This window comes from Haliotis cracherodii, unplaced genomic scaffold (assembly GCF_022045235.1).
Source record: "Haliotis cracherodii isolate W230 unplaced genomic scaffold, xgHalCrac1.p SCAF_8, whole genome shotgun sequence".
In the NCBI taxonomy this organism is placed as follows: domain Eukaryota; kingdom Metazoa; phylum Mollusca; class Gastropoda; order Lepetellida; family Haliotidae; genus Haliotis; species Haliotis cracherodii.
The window spans coordinates 13,812,517-13,832,530 of NW_027266341.1; the positions used below are offsets into that span (position 1 = coordinate 13,812,517).

At 40.0% G+C, this 20,014-nt stretch overlaps 1 protein-coding gene across 6 annotated transcripts in view; it reads right to left on the reverse strand.

Annotated features, from left to right (window-relative positions):
* LOC139450641 (rho GTPase-activating protein 7-like) overlaps positions 1 to 20,014 on the reverse strand; it is a 252,331-nt gene that overhangs the window by 112,246 nt on the left and 120,071 nt on the right. The window contains exon 1 of one of the 6 annotated variants that reach the window (XM_071232437.1): positions 18,499 to 18,746. The exons of 4 other annotated variants lie outside the window; for them this stretch is intronic. In XM_071232437.1, coding sequence (XP_071088538.1) covers positions 18,499 to 18,558 — 60 coding nt within the window. In that variant the 5' untranslated portion in view covers positions 18,559 to 18,746. Of the gene's footprint in view, positions 1 to 5,602; positions 5,914 to 18,498; positions 18,747 to 20,014 lie in introns of those variants that run through there. One more of the 6 variants, XM_071232436.1, reaches the window with a different exon arrangement.

The following is a 20,014-nucleotide window of genomic DNA, read 5'->3' on the forward strand; positions in this document are numbered from 1 at the left end:
TGCAGTGTATCATTATCGTGAACTGTCATGACACTGGCCAACCTGTGGAGCCAGGCAAGGCAAGGCAACTGAACACGTGCACAAACACTGCCTCTTTCTCAAACCTGCTGATACAGCATGTTCTTGGATAATTGGGAGACAGTTACCATGGAGATAGTTTCAGATTTTCATTAAAAAAATCGTCTCAAATAACAGACAAGTGCTGGTGTGACAAATTCCAAGCAGGCCAAACATGTAGACATGTTGATCCTCAGTGAGTTCACAAAGCAGTAACAGCACACCAGGAAAATATAAAGATGTGGCCTTGGTTTCTAGTTAACATTCAGCCAAGGAAATGTTGATGAACGTGATACAGAGTATGTGCGTGTGTGAGTGAGTGAGTGAGTGAGTGAGTGAGTGAGTGAGTGAGTGAGTGAGTGAGTGAGTGTGTGAGTGAGTGAGTGAGTGTGAGTGAGTGAGTGAGTGTGTGAGTGAGTGAGTGAGTGAGTGTGTGTGTGAGTGAGTGAGTGAGTGAGTGAGTGAGTGAGTGAGTGAGTGAGTGAGTGTTCACAAACAATTACAGAATCAATCACACTTTAAATCTTGAAATGAAATCTTTAAAATGAAGCTGCACTGTTATTCACTCATTGCTGTGAACACCATTCATCATTCATCCAGACACTAGATTTATCAGACTGTCAAAGTGATAACAAAATTGACACAATTCTCTTAAATCCTTGCTCGGAAAAAGCAAAATATGTTACATACATTCTCTTGGACACGTTTATAAAAATATCCCATCTTTTAGACAATGTTAGATTGTATATATATTTTGTATAACAATAATATTTAATATCTTAAAAAATAATGTACATTATATGTATATTTACCTTTCATGATTGTAATTATTTTTTTACTTCCAAATGTAGCTAGGTTGTACTCTGCACTTTGCATGTTGTACAATACATTTCTTGATTCTCTCTTGATTCTTGAACACACATGAAACCCATGCAAAAGAGTGAGTGAGTGAGAGTTGGGTTTAATGCTGTTTCAGCAGTATCCCAGTTTAGCACAGAGTGTCAGCTTCATGTGGAAGGTAAGGCCATCAAAATGCCCGTCTCAGACGTAAACCATGTTGGTTACACCAACAGCACAAGTACTGTGCTGACAAAACCAAGCAACATAATCAGGGCAAACCGGGATTCAAACTTCACGATCACAGGATACAGACACACCTATAGGTTGCAACTCTACACAGTGAATTAATGCCTTTAGCAAGCCTTTAGTTCAGACAACTGGGACACCCATGTTCCAAACATGCAAAAAACTTGACCTCTAGAGGTCATCACATTACCCCTGCTGGAGCAATAATTGTTAATCTGGTCAGCTACTCAGACACATTCTATAAACTTACAAAACTATTGTCGTAGACCATAAAATGAAACAGTGTCCCCACTTGAATACCTCAACCCACAGACTGAGACATATCAGAGTACTACCCCTAGGGGACATGGTATCCCCTGCAAGGTGGAGAGTTTCGTTATCATGTCATGCTTCAGAACAAAGATGCAGAACAAACCCCTGCCCTCCTCAATAGCTGTGGGAGGGAGGACAATAGCCAGGTACTCCTGTCAACATTCTCTATCTCTCTCCCAATCCCCTAATCCCTAACCTTGGACCCCAGGTCTCGGATCCCCTGTTGAATTCTCCTGTAAGAAGGGCTGGCCTGAACACACGATACCCCTGTCTCGGCATGGATATATTCCGTTAGTTTGATTACTTTTAAATTACTTTTGTCCTTTGATGTTTCATATAATTTGAGGAAAATTGAGTTTGTCTATAAGATTGAAGTTCATAAAAGATTCCACTCGACATGAAACCTTAATGTCCTTCTAATATATTTTTTTTATCCTTACTAAAATAAATACTTTTTGTATATTCTGTCATGTAAAACCAAAGTCATCAATGAATAGTAATATGTTAGTTAACATTACTTCTGTACATGGTCATATCTACCGAATGCCTACATGGTTATAATTACTTGCATGCATGATATATTTTACTTTAAAAAAAAGGTCAAATGCAAGATTATATACAGCTCAAAAGTTAAAAAACAGCCAATCTGTTCATATGACTAGAGGTAATCTGTCACAGCCTTAACGATTAGTTGTAGTCATATAAAACAATCGAGTGTTCTTCAACTTCTTTATATATATTTACTTCACGGTGATCTTAACATTAATATATTGAATAAAATTGAGTTTCTGAAAAAGATGCATGGTGCCTTAACCTTCGTTGATGACGAGCAGCAGGGCCAGAAAGGTTACCCATGGGGTTTCCTACCCTCTGCCTATCAAATCTACGAGGCTGTGAAAGACTTTAATACTCAATACAAGTCTAAATCAAATATATTTCCTCAAAAGACATAAATGAGACATTTGGAGTTAATCAACTTTGAAGGATAAACCCAGAGATTCAACTCCATTCTGGACATGCCAGGGCAGTCAATATTTGTTACTGTGCTACTCCATAAAAGATTAAGACTTGAATCTCACCAAGGGAGCCACAAATCCACATTAAATCAGTGGTCAATGAAGTTGGTCAAGAGACAAACAACAGTTGCAGGGATTAGGATGAGACGATGATGAACCTCAGCCCTACTGGAGGACAATAGAGATCATGACACCAGCCTGTGTCCAGTTGAACAATCACAATGACTCCATCCAAAGACTGGGGTCGTGATGAGCTACCTTCCAAGTCTCCTGAACACAATAGGACCGGCCAGGAAGTGCCCCTGGACACACCTCGTTGTGGACTGAAGACGAGGTGGTGGGTGGACAATGTCCACTCTGTGTTCCTCAGCGTAATCATGGGTTATTATGGCAAAGTGTTCTGGAGGTGCTGCCTCTAGGTATAACTGATCTATTACTGACAATCTTGAGACGAACAAATTGCTTGGGAGGTGCTCGAGGGGGCCTTGTTACACGTACTACACCCAATTCAAGAATGAGCAAGTGGAAGTTGTTCAACTCCACAGTCTGCGATATTCCAGACATGTCATGACAGCTTGTAAATAATCGAGCACCTTTACACAAAGTTACTTTTGACCTAAGAAGATCTTATTGCAATAGTTTAACATTGACTTACGACAGTCATAGCGCTAAAACAATCTTCTTAACTCCAATCGTCACGTCTTTCCAGTCACAACGCCCATGTGGGCATAAGTTTTTACAAAAATGACTAAAAAGATAGGTACTACATCTGACACCAAAATCCCCTTAAACTAAATTAACTGCTATATTTCTAAATATTTTCTTAGCCCAACAAAATCTTGAACTGACATTAACTGTACCACTGACTGTCACAGTGCAAAGATAACTCTGTGAAAGGGGTCCCTGCTTCAGGCCTACCAGAGGCTTAGAGCATGGGATACTGAGGAGGTGTAGAAGTTCCCCTATGGTTCACACACCATCAGGCATTCAGGAAGAGTACAATATAAATCTTGTCATTTAATAATCTGAATGAATATTGTGATGAGGTCAGGAACATGTTTTCTACAACTGACCGATATTATCCTGACTAAACAACCATTTCAGACAAAATCTGTTATCAATCAAATAATCAAATCAACTAATAATTATATTCAAAGCTAGAAATGGCTTCTTGTCATAATTAACAACCTATATAAATTGAAACCCTCCAAGAAGGTATTTTACCAAACCTATTCAAAACATATACATTTTCATTATTGATGCATTTTAGACAGTGTTTAAGTATATCATCTGGTATATATAACATAAGCTCTTACTCTGAAACATTTTAAACTAACACATTAGGCCATCAATCATTAACATTTCAAACTTTCAGCATAGATTAACCCTACATCAATAACTACCAGACACAATACTATCTGCAACAACCAATGCTATTCCACCTCAACATTGTCCTCTGAACTTGCTAGTAAATTGTTACCGCCGGGCTGTATGGTTCATATCACCCACCAAGCTGTGTGTGTATTTATTACAGACAACCGACACCCGATGCCAATAAGAAACAATGTTACAAATCCAAATCTTTTCAACTATTTACATCAAAGAAGCGACAAGTTCGATAAACGGTCATCACTGACTCTATTTTTCTTTAATTTGTGCCAAAGAGTTTTCGCTAAATTCCATCAAAGGCGAGGGTAATCCCAAGACAATACGACACAAAACGTCACAGCTCACCTGAACGCTGGTGTCCCCAAGAATGACATCTCAACAAGCACATCCCTGATGAATGTCTCACTCGTGGGGGAAGAGGCAACCACACATTAAATCAACCCTGGGATCAATGCGAGACAATTTTCTACTGCAGCCTTAAAACACTGCTTCAAGCCAGACACCTGATACTCTGTTCCTGGAGAGTGAAATTGATGACAAAATCGCCCTTCGAATCTGTGTCATTAGGTTGATGAGAAAAATGAGTAGCGTCTGCGTCAGTTTCAGAATTTAAATGAAAAGCTCTTTGTCCTGTATTTATAGTTAATGTAAGATATTCAATAAAGCTGCTCTGTCCACACATGGGTTCTTCCGCATGCTACATCCCTTCATCAATCAAAACTTATTACATGTAATTCAGCAGCAGACGGCAATGCCTTCATCTTCACATTTGGGCTTCATTATGTCACTGTTGAAACACCATACTGTTCTAATAATCTGATGTTGCCTGATAAAACCTTTAGAAATATGAAATAGTCCTAAAAATATAAACTTTTTTCTGTAAAACAAATTGACATGAGCCTAAGACTGGGAAGTCTTTTTTTGTAACATGAAATTGGGTCAGATGGATAAAGAGAATATCAACATGATTGATGAAGCTATCAATAATCATAAAAAGATGCTAATTTATCTTACATCTCTATTAACACAGCAGCAAATTTAAAGATTTCTAAATAAAATCTAATAAATCTATATCTAGATCATATATACGGAACAAAAAAATGTTATGCATCATGAATATTTTGGGGAATATATTTCGTAGTGAGGTTTGATTGCACAATATCATGTGCAATATGCCTCCAAATATTTATGATCTCTAACTTTTTTATTGAGTATATTATGCATATTTTAAGCCATGCCTAACATTATAAGCAGTTTAAGTTTAGGCATATGGGACCAAGTCATATTTGATATTCATTCAAACACAATTTCTCTCCAAATTTTAGCAAGTCATCTGTAAAATGCAGTTTATAGTAGTCTCCAACAGACCCTGACTTTTAATACCAGTAGCATCTACTGAATCCTAAGTAACCATGGCGAACAATTTCACATTAAAATTCAATATGGATCATCTTTATAGTCAGACGCTGCGACTTTCGGAATCTGAAATTCATATTCCTTTCAAGAAATCTTTTGAAGTTTTCGGCAAGTGTGGACGAGTAAAAACTGTTTGCTTTGATTGAGGCACAAGCGAGTTGCATATTTATAAAGATTTCGGCCCCAAGTTATGTGCTGCGCTCAGCTCCTTGCTATGAAGACTGCAGGGAATGATCGTCAAGCCTACAAAAACTCCCCCTGCACAGGAGCACAGTTCCCCCGGCCACGAAAGAAAAGTTTGTTTAAAGTAAAAAGATGTGGCGTACCTGCAATGTCCATTTTCCTCCATCTTCACTGCCACAGAGGAGTGACAGCGATTTGATATAAAAACACACATCAGCCATGGTGAAGAGTCATGTCAGTGACAACCACTAACGAGTCAACGTCCAGGTAACCACAGGTAAAGCACAGGTAAAACACAGGTACAAACTCTCAACACGTTCCAAGTGTGTAAACTGTCGTCCAGCGCGGAGGGTCAAATTATGTCCTATAATCTCTCATGGTCCAGCTTTACGAGTGTGTAGGAGCTCCGTCTTTGCCGGTCGTGTCCATGATATTGTGCTGTGACTGCCGGGTCGTCAGTGGACATACCACTCTCTACTTCATTGATACTCCCTACCTGAGAGTGGGTCAGTCCATTGTCACATAGGGTTGACAGGTACACTTCAATAGCCTTAGCTGGCTCGGAATGAATTCAACTGTGACCATTTCATTCAGTAAATATGCTTTAGAAGATAAATATTTTTTTAGGTCGCCAGTTAGAATGTTCACTCAGTTCATTTATACCTCCATATTTTGTTGAGTACAAACTCAAGGTCGTACACTTATCAAAAGAAATCATGTTCACTATTACACTGAAAAGCTTCCACTGTTGCTCTATACAACATTATCCGAATCTCTTTATCAAACACTGGGTCCAAAATAAATAAACTGATGCTAGTTCAAAAACAGACAAACATGATTTGTATACTGGAAAAATCTGCTCATTGCTTGTAAATAATTTCATGCGTTTCTGTTACTCTGGTATTTTAACTTAAAACTGAAATAATTAATTAATTATATAAATAATATTTAAAAAGGCAAAATAAAAAAATACTCTTGGCAGTATTTCATTAAAGAAAACCACAGAGGCTTTAATTCCACCTCGTTTTTCGTCATTGTTTATTATGGGTATCCAATTTTTGTATCAATTATTAACAGCATGAGTCATACAAAACACACTGTATGAATGAACCCTGAGTGAATCAATGCTTGTACAATGCAGACAGTAGAGTGCTCCATTACTTTAATGACCGTGCAGGCCATGGGCAATCCCCTGGTGTTGAGTGTACAACATGTTCTGTCCCACAACCTGGCCACATGCAACAACCAACTCAGGAAAGAAACACTGAAAGATCTCTGATAATTGTAATAACTTTTCCTTTCCATGCTATGATGTACATTACCAATATTGATAATGGATTAGTTTCTGGTATTCAGGACTGAGTGAGTGAGTGAGTGGGTTTTGGGTGAGTGAGTGAGTGAGTGAGTAGTGAGTAAGTGAGTGAGTGAGTGAGTGAGTGATGTTTAACATTGCTTTAAACAGTATTCCACTTTTATAGTGTGTGACAGGTTAATGTGGGAGAAAATTTAGTTCTTGTTTCATGGAATACATGGAAATATATTGATAAATATTTCACTTCTATGTTTTACTTAATATTACAACAAAAGTCCACAACTAAAAAATACTTTTGTGAACTTGTTTATTTTATCATATACACTTAAATTGGCCTGTAGGTGGTACATGTTTCTCTCAAAAAGCTTACAGAAATGTTTTTCTCAAAACACAATCAAACATTCAGATTTCTTCAGAGTGTTACCTACCATAATTTTTGACCGAGTTAAAAAAGGTGAAAAATGTGTCAGTATATGATATTTCATCTGTTCAGGGCCGTTTCAACATAAAAAAAAATAGAAGCCAAAGATATATCCGAAAACAATGTTAAAAAAATAGATTCTTTTGGATTTGTACAAAAAGGATAATTATCTGAATCTTTAAAACATTAAATGACATATTGAACACTTCTTAGATTGTTTCATCTTTTCCTAGACTTACCGTATTCATCGTAATAAGCGCCCAGGGCGCTCTCAAAATTAGAAATAGGGGGTTCTTATTAGAAAATTATTTTGGTGGAAAATAGAGTTGAAAGATAAATTTCGTAGTTTATGCTGACACACTGAAATGTTTATATGCGACAGATACATTTTTCCAGAATTTAACTGCCTATAATTAAGAATGCATATAACACACGAGTGCGTATTATGCGCGAATAAATAAGTCTTGTGTACATTGATAAATCAGTAGGAGTGCTAATTTGGATTGTTCAATAGCCAATATCTCAGCAAATATCGCCGTGGGCGCTTATTAGAGCGGGACGCTTATTATGTCGAATAAGGTATGCAGTACCCTTTCAAATGAGACAATTCGTACAAGCTGTCTCCATATCCCACTTTCGCCTCATCAGGTAAGACACCCCAGGCATTATTGCATGGGGACTATGCCATATTTCATGAAGCTGCCATATTAGGTGGCAGCTTGGCAGGGATGCAGATTAATTTCGGAACATAATCAGGCTTGACCACTTCTCATACCACAGAGTACAGCCAACATAGATAGGGATTATGTGTAACGCATGCAGGGTTACGTCAGACCGGTCCAACACGGTGTCATGGCTTCCGTGGCCTGGGATGACAGGGCAGAGACAGATACACATCTCTCATTCCGATCGCCATCACGCTCACGTCTATCTTGTATGTCAATTTCACAAGGATTATTCCAGCACGGGTAGATCATCTGATCTTGATAACATTTAATAACTTTCGATAATAATTAACTCCTCAAACTATGAAAATCTGACACTCATCTCTGTCTGTTGGAACCACATAGACAAAACACATGGACCTCGTTAGTACAGACCTTGAAAGCTTCATCAAGTTGGACTTACCAATCATAAAATCAGCTTTTATTAATGTATAGTTCTGCTGGAATAATTGGTCTTTCAACATTACACTCATTAGTAGGTGAGTGAGATGAAGGCATGTGGTCCTGTGCACAGCGCACCGATCACTAATCAGGTGAAGTTTAGCAACGTGGGTCTCGGAGGGTAGATGGAAGGGTGACCATGTTAAGCAGCTTGACTCCTGAGAGTTTCTAGGGCTTCGGTCCTGCCCCACACTGAAGCACATGTAACACATGTGGTGTCTCCTTTGGCAATTGACTTTGTTCGACATGTGCCTCTGTTCACCCAGCAGTAAGTGGGTACCCGGCAGGATGAGATGGTAATGTGGCTTTTAAGCTTCTAGCGCCTCAAAGGCAGCTTGAGTTGTATACTCCCCGTGCTATATCTGGGACCGTGCTACACCTTTAAACAAACTTAATGATCTTTTACTGTTAGGCAGATTTGGAATTTACCAGATTAACATTTTCAGGATAGTTGAGTTAAAAAGCCATGTTAATCTAAATCTGTTTTGATCACGAAATGAGAACTAACAACACCTAAGCTCATTAATTAACTCTATATATCCAGCAAATCCCCCAACTATTGCATAATGTAAGCTGTACATTTTATTGAACTTAATCTGGTTAACAGGGAAATACATGACAATCAAACAGGAAAAGGTATTTAGTGGGAACTGCACAGGGTGTGAAGGGACTGATGCACAGAAAGAAACTCAAACCCATGTGTTATTGACTCAACATTAAACCCTCAATGTTGAGGGTTTACGAAGCCTTGGCCAGGTCTGACCACTTGAGGCTGGATGGGGGACTTAGACAGGTTCTTTGTAAGGTAGTTTCATACACAAAGGCTGAACAGTGGCATACCCTCAGGACAGAGGGTTTGGCTGGCGAGGTAGTGCAAGTATATTGATGCAGGGTGGGCATATGGTGTACATCTGCAAAACTTCACAATATCACAGGTAACTGGGTGTAGGGGTATTTATGGTGTAGAGGAGTAGAGAATGAGACTAGATGTTATTTTACCATGGGTATTTTTCAATAAAGTGCTTTGAACGGTAACAGCAGGGGTAAGGGTTACATTTTTTAATTTGTGAAGTACAGTGGTATTGGGTTCGAGGTGTATTAGCAAGCAAAAGTGGGATGCTTTAATGGCTGATGGAATATTGGTAGATAACAGATGTTGCTAAATGGGTGTTATATGGAATATTGGTAGGTAACGGATGATGCTAAATGGGTGTTCTATGGAATATTGGAAGTTAATAGCTGATGTTTAATGGGTGTTCTATGGGGTATTGGAAGTTAATGGCTGATGTTAAATGGGGGATTTATGGGGTATTGGAAGTTAATGGCCGATGTTAAATGGGGGATCTATGGGGTATTGGAAGTAAATGGCTGATTGGTGATTAATGGGACATTGATGTTTGGGACTGCAACACAAGTATGAAGCATAATTTCTGAATGAATCCCACACACTTCTAAACCCCAGGAGGAGAGTGTGTTATAAATAGATAACCATATTCATACATCTCCAAGAGGATGCTGCACACTTCAGATGACATGCTTAGTCAAATAACCCAGCCTCGTCACATGACCCAGGCGATGAAATGGAGTGTAAGTTTCAACTGGATGAGTGTCATGTTTGGTGATTCTTGAAAGAGAGTAAATAGGTCAGTGATCACCACTGAGTGAGTGAGTGAGTGAGTGAGTGAGTGAGTGAGTGAGTGAGTGAGTGAGTGAGTCAGTGAGAGTGAAGCATTTTAGAATATTAAATAAATAATGGTCTCTCAGAAAAGTTTTCTTGTTAAAAATGAATGTACTGCATTAAGTAACAGAGAATATTGCAATATCTGTCACTTTACAAAAGTCTTTTGGGTAACACCCTGAGAGCTTCTCATTACAACCAATCAGAGATTGACCTTTGAGTGAGATAGTAAGTTGGATTAATGTCAGTTTGACAACTTGGAAAGAAAGACAATACTGATGCAGGAATTGGACTGTTAGGATTATGGGGAGAAACCCTGCAGCATGTGTACGGTGCTGACAAACCACTTCCAGGGTTCTGAGTGAGTATGATTTAACTGCGCTTTTAGCAATATTCCAGCAATATCACGGCGGGGGTCACCGGAAAATAGGCTTCACATATTGTAACCATGTGGGAAATCAAACCCGGGTCTTCGGCATTACGAGCCCACGCTTTAACCACTAGGCTACCCCACCACCCCTGGATGCAACTCTGAATAGTGGATTATGGTTTCTTTGTCGTAGGGCTGGGACGGGTAACTCAGGTACTCGGGTTCGGTGGGTCCTGAATAGGACCCGGGTACCCACAGGACTACCCGGACTCATGATTAGTCACGTGATATAAATTGTTAAATGACAAAAATTATCGAAAACTCTATGGTCACTAATATTCCCATTTCTTTCTGACAATGCACCCATTCCTTCTTACTTTTATATGTTTGAATAAAGATAAAACTTCCTGCATTAAACTTCAGTGTATGCATGAGCGGATCGTTTTACACGTGTATCTACCCTGTATATACATTTTGCCAGGGTTGCGGTCAAACGTTTCCAAATCGGACAGTTTGTACCTATCTCTAAATATCTATAACGGGTACCCGGGTAGGGTTGGGTAATAGGGTGATGGGTACCTGGGTAGTAAATTTGGACCCGTCACAGCCCTACTTTGTCAACTGGGTCATGCGTGCGCTCCTTGAGTGTTATACAACATAAACCTGAAAAATCTACTGTCACAAAGAGACTATTGTGAACTTTTACTGGGTGACACACACACAGGCCCTCCTAAAAGTAGACAGAGACACCCTTAATACAAGTACTTCCAAGACAAACATACCATGAATTATTGCTGTTATTTAAGTACCCTTAAGTCCCTGTGTATATAATCAACGTCTAAGTATGAAGTCATGAATCGTTATTAGATACACACAGTATGCATTTTATGGGACTTAAAAGAAACGGTTGAAACCATTTGATTTCTCTACAAAGGTGAAACTTTGTAAAATTAGTTTATGGATCAAAAGTAAAAGTAACAAAACAATAACATAAATGAAAACATTAAGTTGTTTTAAATCTGAGATAATGCAAACTCATGCGTTTACTATAGAACTCAATTGAGTATATAAGAAGTCAATACAATTACAATACATATATAATATAATATATAATACTTAATAAAATTACACTCACAAAAGGTTAAAGGATGACATATCAGAGTCACAGTACCTTTTTAAGATAAAAATATATAATTTCTATTTTCTTTTCTTATCTATCAGGGGCAGTTGGTAGCCTAGTGGTTAAAGCGTTCGCAAGCCATGCCCAAGACCCGGGTTCGATTCCCGTCATGGGTACAATGTATGAAGCCCATTTCTGGTGTCCCCCGCCGTGATATTGCTGGAATATTGCTACGAGCGGCGTAAAACCATACTCACTCACTCACCAGGATTTTTCGCAAAAGTATTTGAAAAACCAACAAAGTCTGGGGTGAAGGACATATGCTTCAAAAAAGAGTTGAGGATCAGTTATATTCTTTCATATTGCCAGAGTTAATCTGTCATGCCATGACACATCCTGCACACATATCGCTACATGTCGTAATAGGAGCGAATAAAAGGCATCGGAAACAAGCATCTCCTGAAACAGGGACCCCTTCTCCTGAAACACGGGCCCTTGCTCTTGTAGTCTACAAATGCATCATGCAGTCTTTGGCCAACCATTCCCAGGTGGCTTCTCTCAAGTTGTAGTCATGTGGGAAATCGAACCCGGGTCTTCGGCATTACGAGCCAATACTTTAACCACTAGGCTACCCCACCACCCCTGGATGCAACTCTGAATAGTGAATTATGTTGTCTTTGTCGTAGGGCTGGGACGGGTAACTCGGGTACTCCGGTCTGGTGGGTCATGAGTAGGACCCGAGTACCCACAGGACTACCTGGACTCGTGATTAGTCACGTGATATAAATTATTAAATGACAAAAATTATCGAAAACTCTATGGTCACTAATATTCCCATTTCTTTCTGACAATGCACCCATTCCTTCTTACTTTTATATGTTTGAATAAAGATAAAACTTCCTGCATTAAACTTCAGTGTATGCATGAGCGGATCGTTTTACACGTGTATCTACCCTGTATATACATGTTGCCAGGGTTGCGGTCAAACGTATAGGAAATCGGACAGTTGGTAGCCTAGTGGTTAAAGCGTTCGCAAGCCACGCCCAAGACCCGGGTTCGATTCCCGTCATGGGTACAATGTGTGAAGTCCATTTCTGGTGTCCCCCGCCGTGATATTGCTGGAATATTGCTAAAAGCGGCGTAAAACCATACTCACTCACTCACCAGGATTTTTCGCAAAAGTATCTGAAAAACCAACAAAGTCTGGGGTGAAGGACATATGCTTCTAAAAAGAGTTGAGGATCAGTTATATTCTTTCATATTGCCATGACACATCCTGCGCACATATTGCTACATGTCGTAATTGGAGCGAATAAAAGGCATCGGAAACAAACTTGACAAGCATCTCCTGAAACAGGGACTCCATCTCCGGAAACACGGGCCCTTGTTCTTGTAGTCTACATATGCATCATGCAGTCTTTGGCCAACCATTCCCAGGTGGCTTCTCTCAAGTTGTATTGAAAACCTTACACCCTTTTATCACAATTACGACATTCAAGTCAACATGCTGGCACTCAGTCCGACATGCTGCGTAAAGCCGGGACATGTGTCATTGGTTATGAGCAGAGAGTCAGTGAGGACAGTGTATGTTTTTGTAACCATCACATATATCCTGTTGGAGAGACTGTCATGAAAAATGACACGACATGCCTGATGTTTGTATAGGGGGATTTCCTGCACCACTGACAGGGTGACATTGGGACTGACCGACTAGACAGGACAAAGGATAAGGCAGCAAAATACAACAAAACAGTTATCTAAATGAGTGAGTGAGTGAGTGAGTGAGTGGAGTGAGTGAGTGGAGTGAGAGATGAGCGAGTGTAGGGAGTGGAGTGAGTGAGTGAGTGAGTGAAGGGGTGAGTGAGTGAGTGAGTGAGTGAAATGAATGAACTGCAGCAAATAACTGAGAGATTGCACTAGCTGTCCCAATTCTTTGAAAACCCTGAGAACTTTACACCACGACAACAAATCACAGACAGGCTTTCTTGACCTTTGAGTGAGTGAGTGAGTGTAGCAAGTGAGTGAGGAATAGAGTGAGTGAGTGTAGCAAGTGAGTGAGGAATTGAGTGAGTGAGTGAGTGAGTGAGTGAGTGAATGACTGGAGTGAGTGAGTGAGTGAGAAAGTGGGAAAGACTTCAGTACATAAGGCAAGCAGACAGGCAGACAGGCAGGAGGGACGTATGCTGTACGAGATGGGATATTTAATACGGTGGTGAATCATGGCATGTTTCCTGTGTGACAACATAGCTCGTATACACCAGCAACACCAGGCGGAAACTCTGCCCTGCTGGCGGTGCCACATGACAGTCTTTGGTATGAATAACATGCCTCCCAGTGTGTGTTACATGCACGATCACCCAGACACCGTCCACAGTATGGGGGAGGTGGGGCAGCCGTGTGGCTAGAGTGTTCACTTGTCACATCAAGGTTTGGGTTTGATAAGGGTGAATCTGGGATTTGAACCATTGATTTCTGGCATACCCAAGGCACGTGACTCACAAATTGAGATGCCATAAATGATTAGGGAACTCGTGCTGCTGACTGAAAACCATGGATTGTCCTATGGGGAGGTGGGGTAGTCTAGTGGTTAAAACATTTGCTCATCACGTCAAAGGCACAAGTTCGAATCCCATATTGGTTTGTGTGTGAAGCCCATTTCTGGTGTCCCCTGCCGTGATGTTGCTGGAATGTTGCTAAAAGTGTTGTGAAAACCATATGTACTCACTTACCATCCTATAGACCCTATAACATTGAGAGTAGAGTCGGTGGATTCAATCTGCGGTTTGTCATATTCTGGATATCCGTTTCAACATCCTCAAGGGAAGCAAGAACTTGACTGTGTACGATTTAGGATAAAAGTGAGTCTTTTGACTAAAATGGAATTATGTAAGCGTTTCTATGTTGGGATCTCATCAATGAACTGTTACTATGTCTCACTCATCCATATTCTAAAACTCAACAGATTAAACAGATGCCATATCCAGTGTTTCAGATACTTGTAACATACACTGTAATAAGGATATAAATCCTGACTAACGACCCTACTTCCTGACCCTTGAATAACTTCAGTATGAGTTCATTGTTTCACAATCCAGCCGTAGACGAACCAGTGTCCTAAGTACTTATTACAACAGTTTGGATCTCCGACCTCTTCGTGGTGAGTCAGTGAATATGGTCTAAAATTTTGTTTGTTTGTTGTTTAACGCCACACTCAGCAATACAGCTTAATATGGTCGAGTCTTCAAGTACCCAGGAATCAGAACACGTATTGGTCTTTACACAATGTCTGATACTAACGTTACATAGTTAATGTCATCAGATACACTTCATCTGATGGTGGTCTGTAAATAATCGAGTCTGGATCAGACAATCCAGTGATTGATATCATGAGCATCAATCCATACAAATAGGATATGATGACATGCATCATCAACAGCAAGCCTCAGGCCAACGGATCTTGTTAGTCGACTCTTACGACAAGCATAGGTTGTTTAAGACCTATTCTAACCTAAATCTTCATGGGTATAAAATAGTGTCATGGTTTTAAAAGCTTCAGGTTGAGAGTAATCAAACCACAGACCACCCATGTCATGAAACCTTTGTTATTTATACGGTTTACAGATCCTCCGAAACAACATACCAAGAAAATGGGCAAAAAATAAAAATTACGATTTTCAAAAATAGTTTTAGCACTGCAGACCCCCTAAACTTCTGTATTTGAATAAAAAAATATATTTCAAGATATCTTGCAATGGGGTAATGAGACAACTTTGCCTTAAAAACTCGCAACTTTGAAGAAGAAATCGGTTCTGCAATAAGTTACGCGACAATGCAGTATGGCAGTAAGGGGCAGTACCTCCAGCCACATCAGGGTACCTGTCACGTCAGAATTGTTTATTCTTCTTTCCGATTGAACTGAATTTGACAAAAATTTGATTAACCAATAAAATATAAGGCCTCAGAACATAGCTCTGAAACCAGTGGTCGATAGAGTCAGTCTTGCCATCAGGACATGGCAACCTTCATATTATCAGTAGCCATTAGTATCTCCATTTTAGAATTTTAGACCATACACCATGTTAATTGGGTAATATTCTGTCGTAGCATCCAACCCCCCCACCAGCACCTCACACACCAACACCTGCAGCATGCAACACAGTCCTACACTCTGTCAGTCGACACATGCCACCAGTCACATACTCTGTATGTTGGAGATAGGCAATCAGCGGTCGTGCTGTGAAGGGTGTAGCAGTCGGTGTTGCAGCCAGTGTGGCAGTGGGGGTGTGTGGAGGAGGTGATAACACAAGGAGCATGTCAAGGGGGGACAAAGATGGAGAGGTTGTTTCTGACAGCGTCAGTGCCCATTTGATGATATGCGTGTGACCACGACCTTATCAAGACACTTATGGGGTACACTTCCGACTAAACAAACAATCTATTTGTGATGAATCCTACTTTCAGCAAAAGGAATCACAGCTTTGTGCAACACATTGAAATATTAACATAATATGTATTGTTTTAAAGGGTGAATGGTACAGTGTCCTCTCACGACACAGATCCAGTTCTATTCCCAAAATGTAACCCAGTATTGGCATCCCTTGCTTGTAATGATGGACCTGCAACATTGCTAAATGTAACAACCTTATTTATCCATTTGTTCATCTCGTATGCCTCAATTTGATTCTGTTCATAATACAAGTGTTGTTGGGTAGCTTCGTGGTTAAAGTGTTCGCTTATCATGCTAAAGGCACATGGGTTCAATTTTTAAATCCCATTTCTGGTGTCCCCTGCCATGATGTTGCTGGAATATTACAAAAAGGAGTGTCAAAAACTCCCTCACTCACATATAACCCAAAACATATGTCAGGATATACATGTTCCCTCCGTAAACACCAAAGGTGCATTAAACAACAACAGTTATCTGTCATTATAATAGGTGAGGTGAAATGGGGTTTAACTTATATAGCGACGTGTATGGACGTGCATGCACGTGTGTGTGTGTGTGTGTATGTGTGTGTGGCTGCTTGTACTTGTCCGGACTGATGACGATTTATAGTGCTAGCTCACTGAGATACCATGCCGCAGTTTAACATGAATATCCCACTCAGATACAGTATACGAACTCCGAGCCGACCAGTCCTTGTTTTAGCCCCTTATTGCTGAGCGCCAGACAGGGTAACAACAAGTACCATCTTTTAACATCTTTTGGTATGACACGGTCGGGGATCGAACCCCGGACCTTCCGCTCTCCCACAAGACCACGGAGGCGGCCTGTCATTATATTGAGGCAGTCCTATGAACGAAGATGTGACATTATGCATGTTCAGCCATTGTTTATCATTGCTGACATCTGATCTTGACACACGTCACTTGTACAACACATGTTTGACAGAATAATGCACCGTATTGATAACAAGCTGATTGTTTATCTTGTGCCTCGTAATCTGACGTGTGTAGTCAGCAGGCCGGGACGTACTCTTACAAACAATACTACTGTGTGTATGTGACTATCAACATCCTCCATTGATAACTGCTACAGACAGCGGGACATCCCTATCGGTGCTGCATAGACACGCTGTCGGTGGTGTAGATATACATGAGCACTGTCACACCAACCACCCACTGTTGATGTGTGTGCCTGCACGTGTGTGGTGATTCAAGGTCATCATATACAAAGGCTGGTCCCTGCTCCTGCTATCAATCACTGGTTTGTCTGTCCAGACTCAATCATTTACAGGCGGCTGTGATATAGCTGGAATACTGCTGACTCATTGCCAAACAACACCCTCTAAACAACACTCACTCTAAACAACAGGCCAACACAGATGGATCTTTATTGGCCCAATACAAGAAGCATCCAAGACAGGCAACAGCTTGACACATTAGACAAGAGGAGATCTACAAATTTATTTCCCTGTGGAAATTCCAGGTTAAAATCCATCTGCAACAGCATATGTTAGTTTAATGTGGCGACTTAATAATATCAATCACTGGACTGTCTGGTTCAAACGTGATTACAAACAAGCTGCTGCTATACAGCTGAAATATTGCTGAAAAAACTTCATGAAGTTTGTGACTATTACCATATTTGACATAATAAGCACCCAGGGCACTCTCAAAATTAGAAATAGTGGGCTCTTATTAGAATATTATTTTTGTAAAGAACAACAGAGTTGAAAAATGGTAAATTTCGTGGTTTATGCTGACAGCCTGAAATGTTTATATACGACAGATACATTTTTCCAGAATTTAATTTCCCATAATTAAGGATGCATATAACACAGGTATTATACACAAATAAATAAGTCTTGTGTACATTGATCAATCGGAAGGGGCGCTAATTGGGATTGTTCACTCGCCAATATATTAGCAAATATCGATGTGGGCACTTATTAGAGCGGGGCATCGAATATGGTATTCATATTATGGTTCTACCTCAATGCATACACAATATTTGAACCAAGAAACCAAGAAACTCCACATTTATACAAACAACACATACATTTGATCCTCTGTACTACAACATGAACAGAGCTACTATCATAAAGGGTCAGCTGTGTGTGAGGGGGATTTTCGTTAAAAATATTTCAGTGCTATCAGAGATTTTCAACTTGATGTTAGAGGAAAGCCTAAAGATATGCACTTAGGTGAAACCCATGTGTTTGGTGCAGACAAACCTAGAAACAAAACCAGGGTGAACCCAGAACTGGACCCACAATCATAGGTCTCTCATGCACATTAGGGACACACTTCTGCACAGCGAACTATCACATCTTAGACAACTGGGACACCCGGGACCATCAGCAGATCCTGGCATTGCTAATGGAGACAACTCTGCTGAATAAATCGAGAAGCCTTGTCCACTGAGCTGTGCTTTGTAAGACTTCGTAAATAAATAAAAGCAACAAAACCTTTCCATATTTATAAGAGTCGATTGTATAATTGTACGATATCTTTGACAGGAGAACTCACCAACGACATCCCTCGTCGATGACTCCAAGTCTGGTACCTCTTTTTCATGGTAAATTCCATTCCGATGACCAACACAAAACTTGTTACAAGGCACCAATCACAGAATCCCCCACTTCTGTCCTGCCTGCATGATGCTAACTCTCTGCAGGACAATCACACTCCTGATTAACTTTACTGAGACTTGACACAAGCTATGGACCAGGAAACAGAAAGGGTCAAGTGGCAACAAGTCATCAGAGATTGGATTCGGCTCATCTGTTTACTGCACAGAACGGAAGGAAGGAACAACGGATGGAGTAAGGAAAGAGTGGTTGTCTCACTCCTCTCAACAGACACAGTCAAATGCCAGATGTTTACACATTTCCTGATTGTAGAAAGCGCAACGCCTCAATGTGTGACTGAGTGTGTCTATGTCCTTAACATGCACTACAGCATCGGCATGATAAACACATCTTTTTTTATCACCATAACATATCTGTGAATGGCTTCTCATATCAAGAGTTCATGGAGAGCAGAAAATGTGGTTCAAATAAGTTCCTGATGTTTAGTATACAGTATCTTTTGTTTTAAACTTCCATGTGTCAAGATTTCAAATTTTTTAAAGAGTCACTTTTGTAGGAAAAAAATAACATGCTTTTTTAAACACAAGCAATTCTCTTGATTCAAACATATTTTTATACCCACAAGTTGTGTAACAGTAGACTCATTATGCTTATACCAAAAGGACTAACATGAAGTTCATACAGCTCCTCATAGTGGTATTTGGGTACAATGTGTGAAGCCCATTTCTGGTGTCCCCTGCCGTGATATTGCTGGAATATTGCTAAAAGCGGCGTAAAACCATACTCACTCACTCACTCACTCATAGTGGTATTCCCTACACTGTCCACACTGAGAGCACAGTTCATCACTGTGATGGAGCTTTGCATATTTCAACCAGATACAAGCTGGTTCCTGGTATTTTGGGTTCGCTGAAATTCTCCACACTCAACAATATCGCAGCTATTTGACAGCATCCTGTGAAACCAGTGATTGATATTATGAGCAATGATCCACACTAGGCTTGACCACCCGATCCATTAAGTAATCTTGTATATCGCATAGGTTGCCAGGGGATCTATTGTAACCCAGAATATGCATATATTAATGGTTTTTCAGAAACTAATGTTCCTTTGGAAAAATGGAGATTATGAAAACTGGGATTTAATCAATTTTGAGTTAAAGAGTTCAAATTAAAGAACTTTATTGTCTTTTTCAAATTTGTCTTCAAGAACCATGTTAGAACAGGCTTTCAGCATCCCATTCTTGTTGTAAGAGGTGACTAACGTGATTGAGTGGATCGGTGCTCATACCAATCACTGGCTTGTCTGGTCCAGATTCAATTATGTACAGACTGACATCATATACCTGGAATATTGCTGAGTGCAGCATTAAACAACAAACAAATAAATCAAGAACCATGAGACATCCTCACAAGCACTGGATTTGCCCTGGCCATCCCATCTTGATGCATACA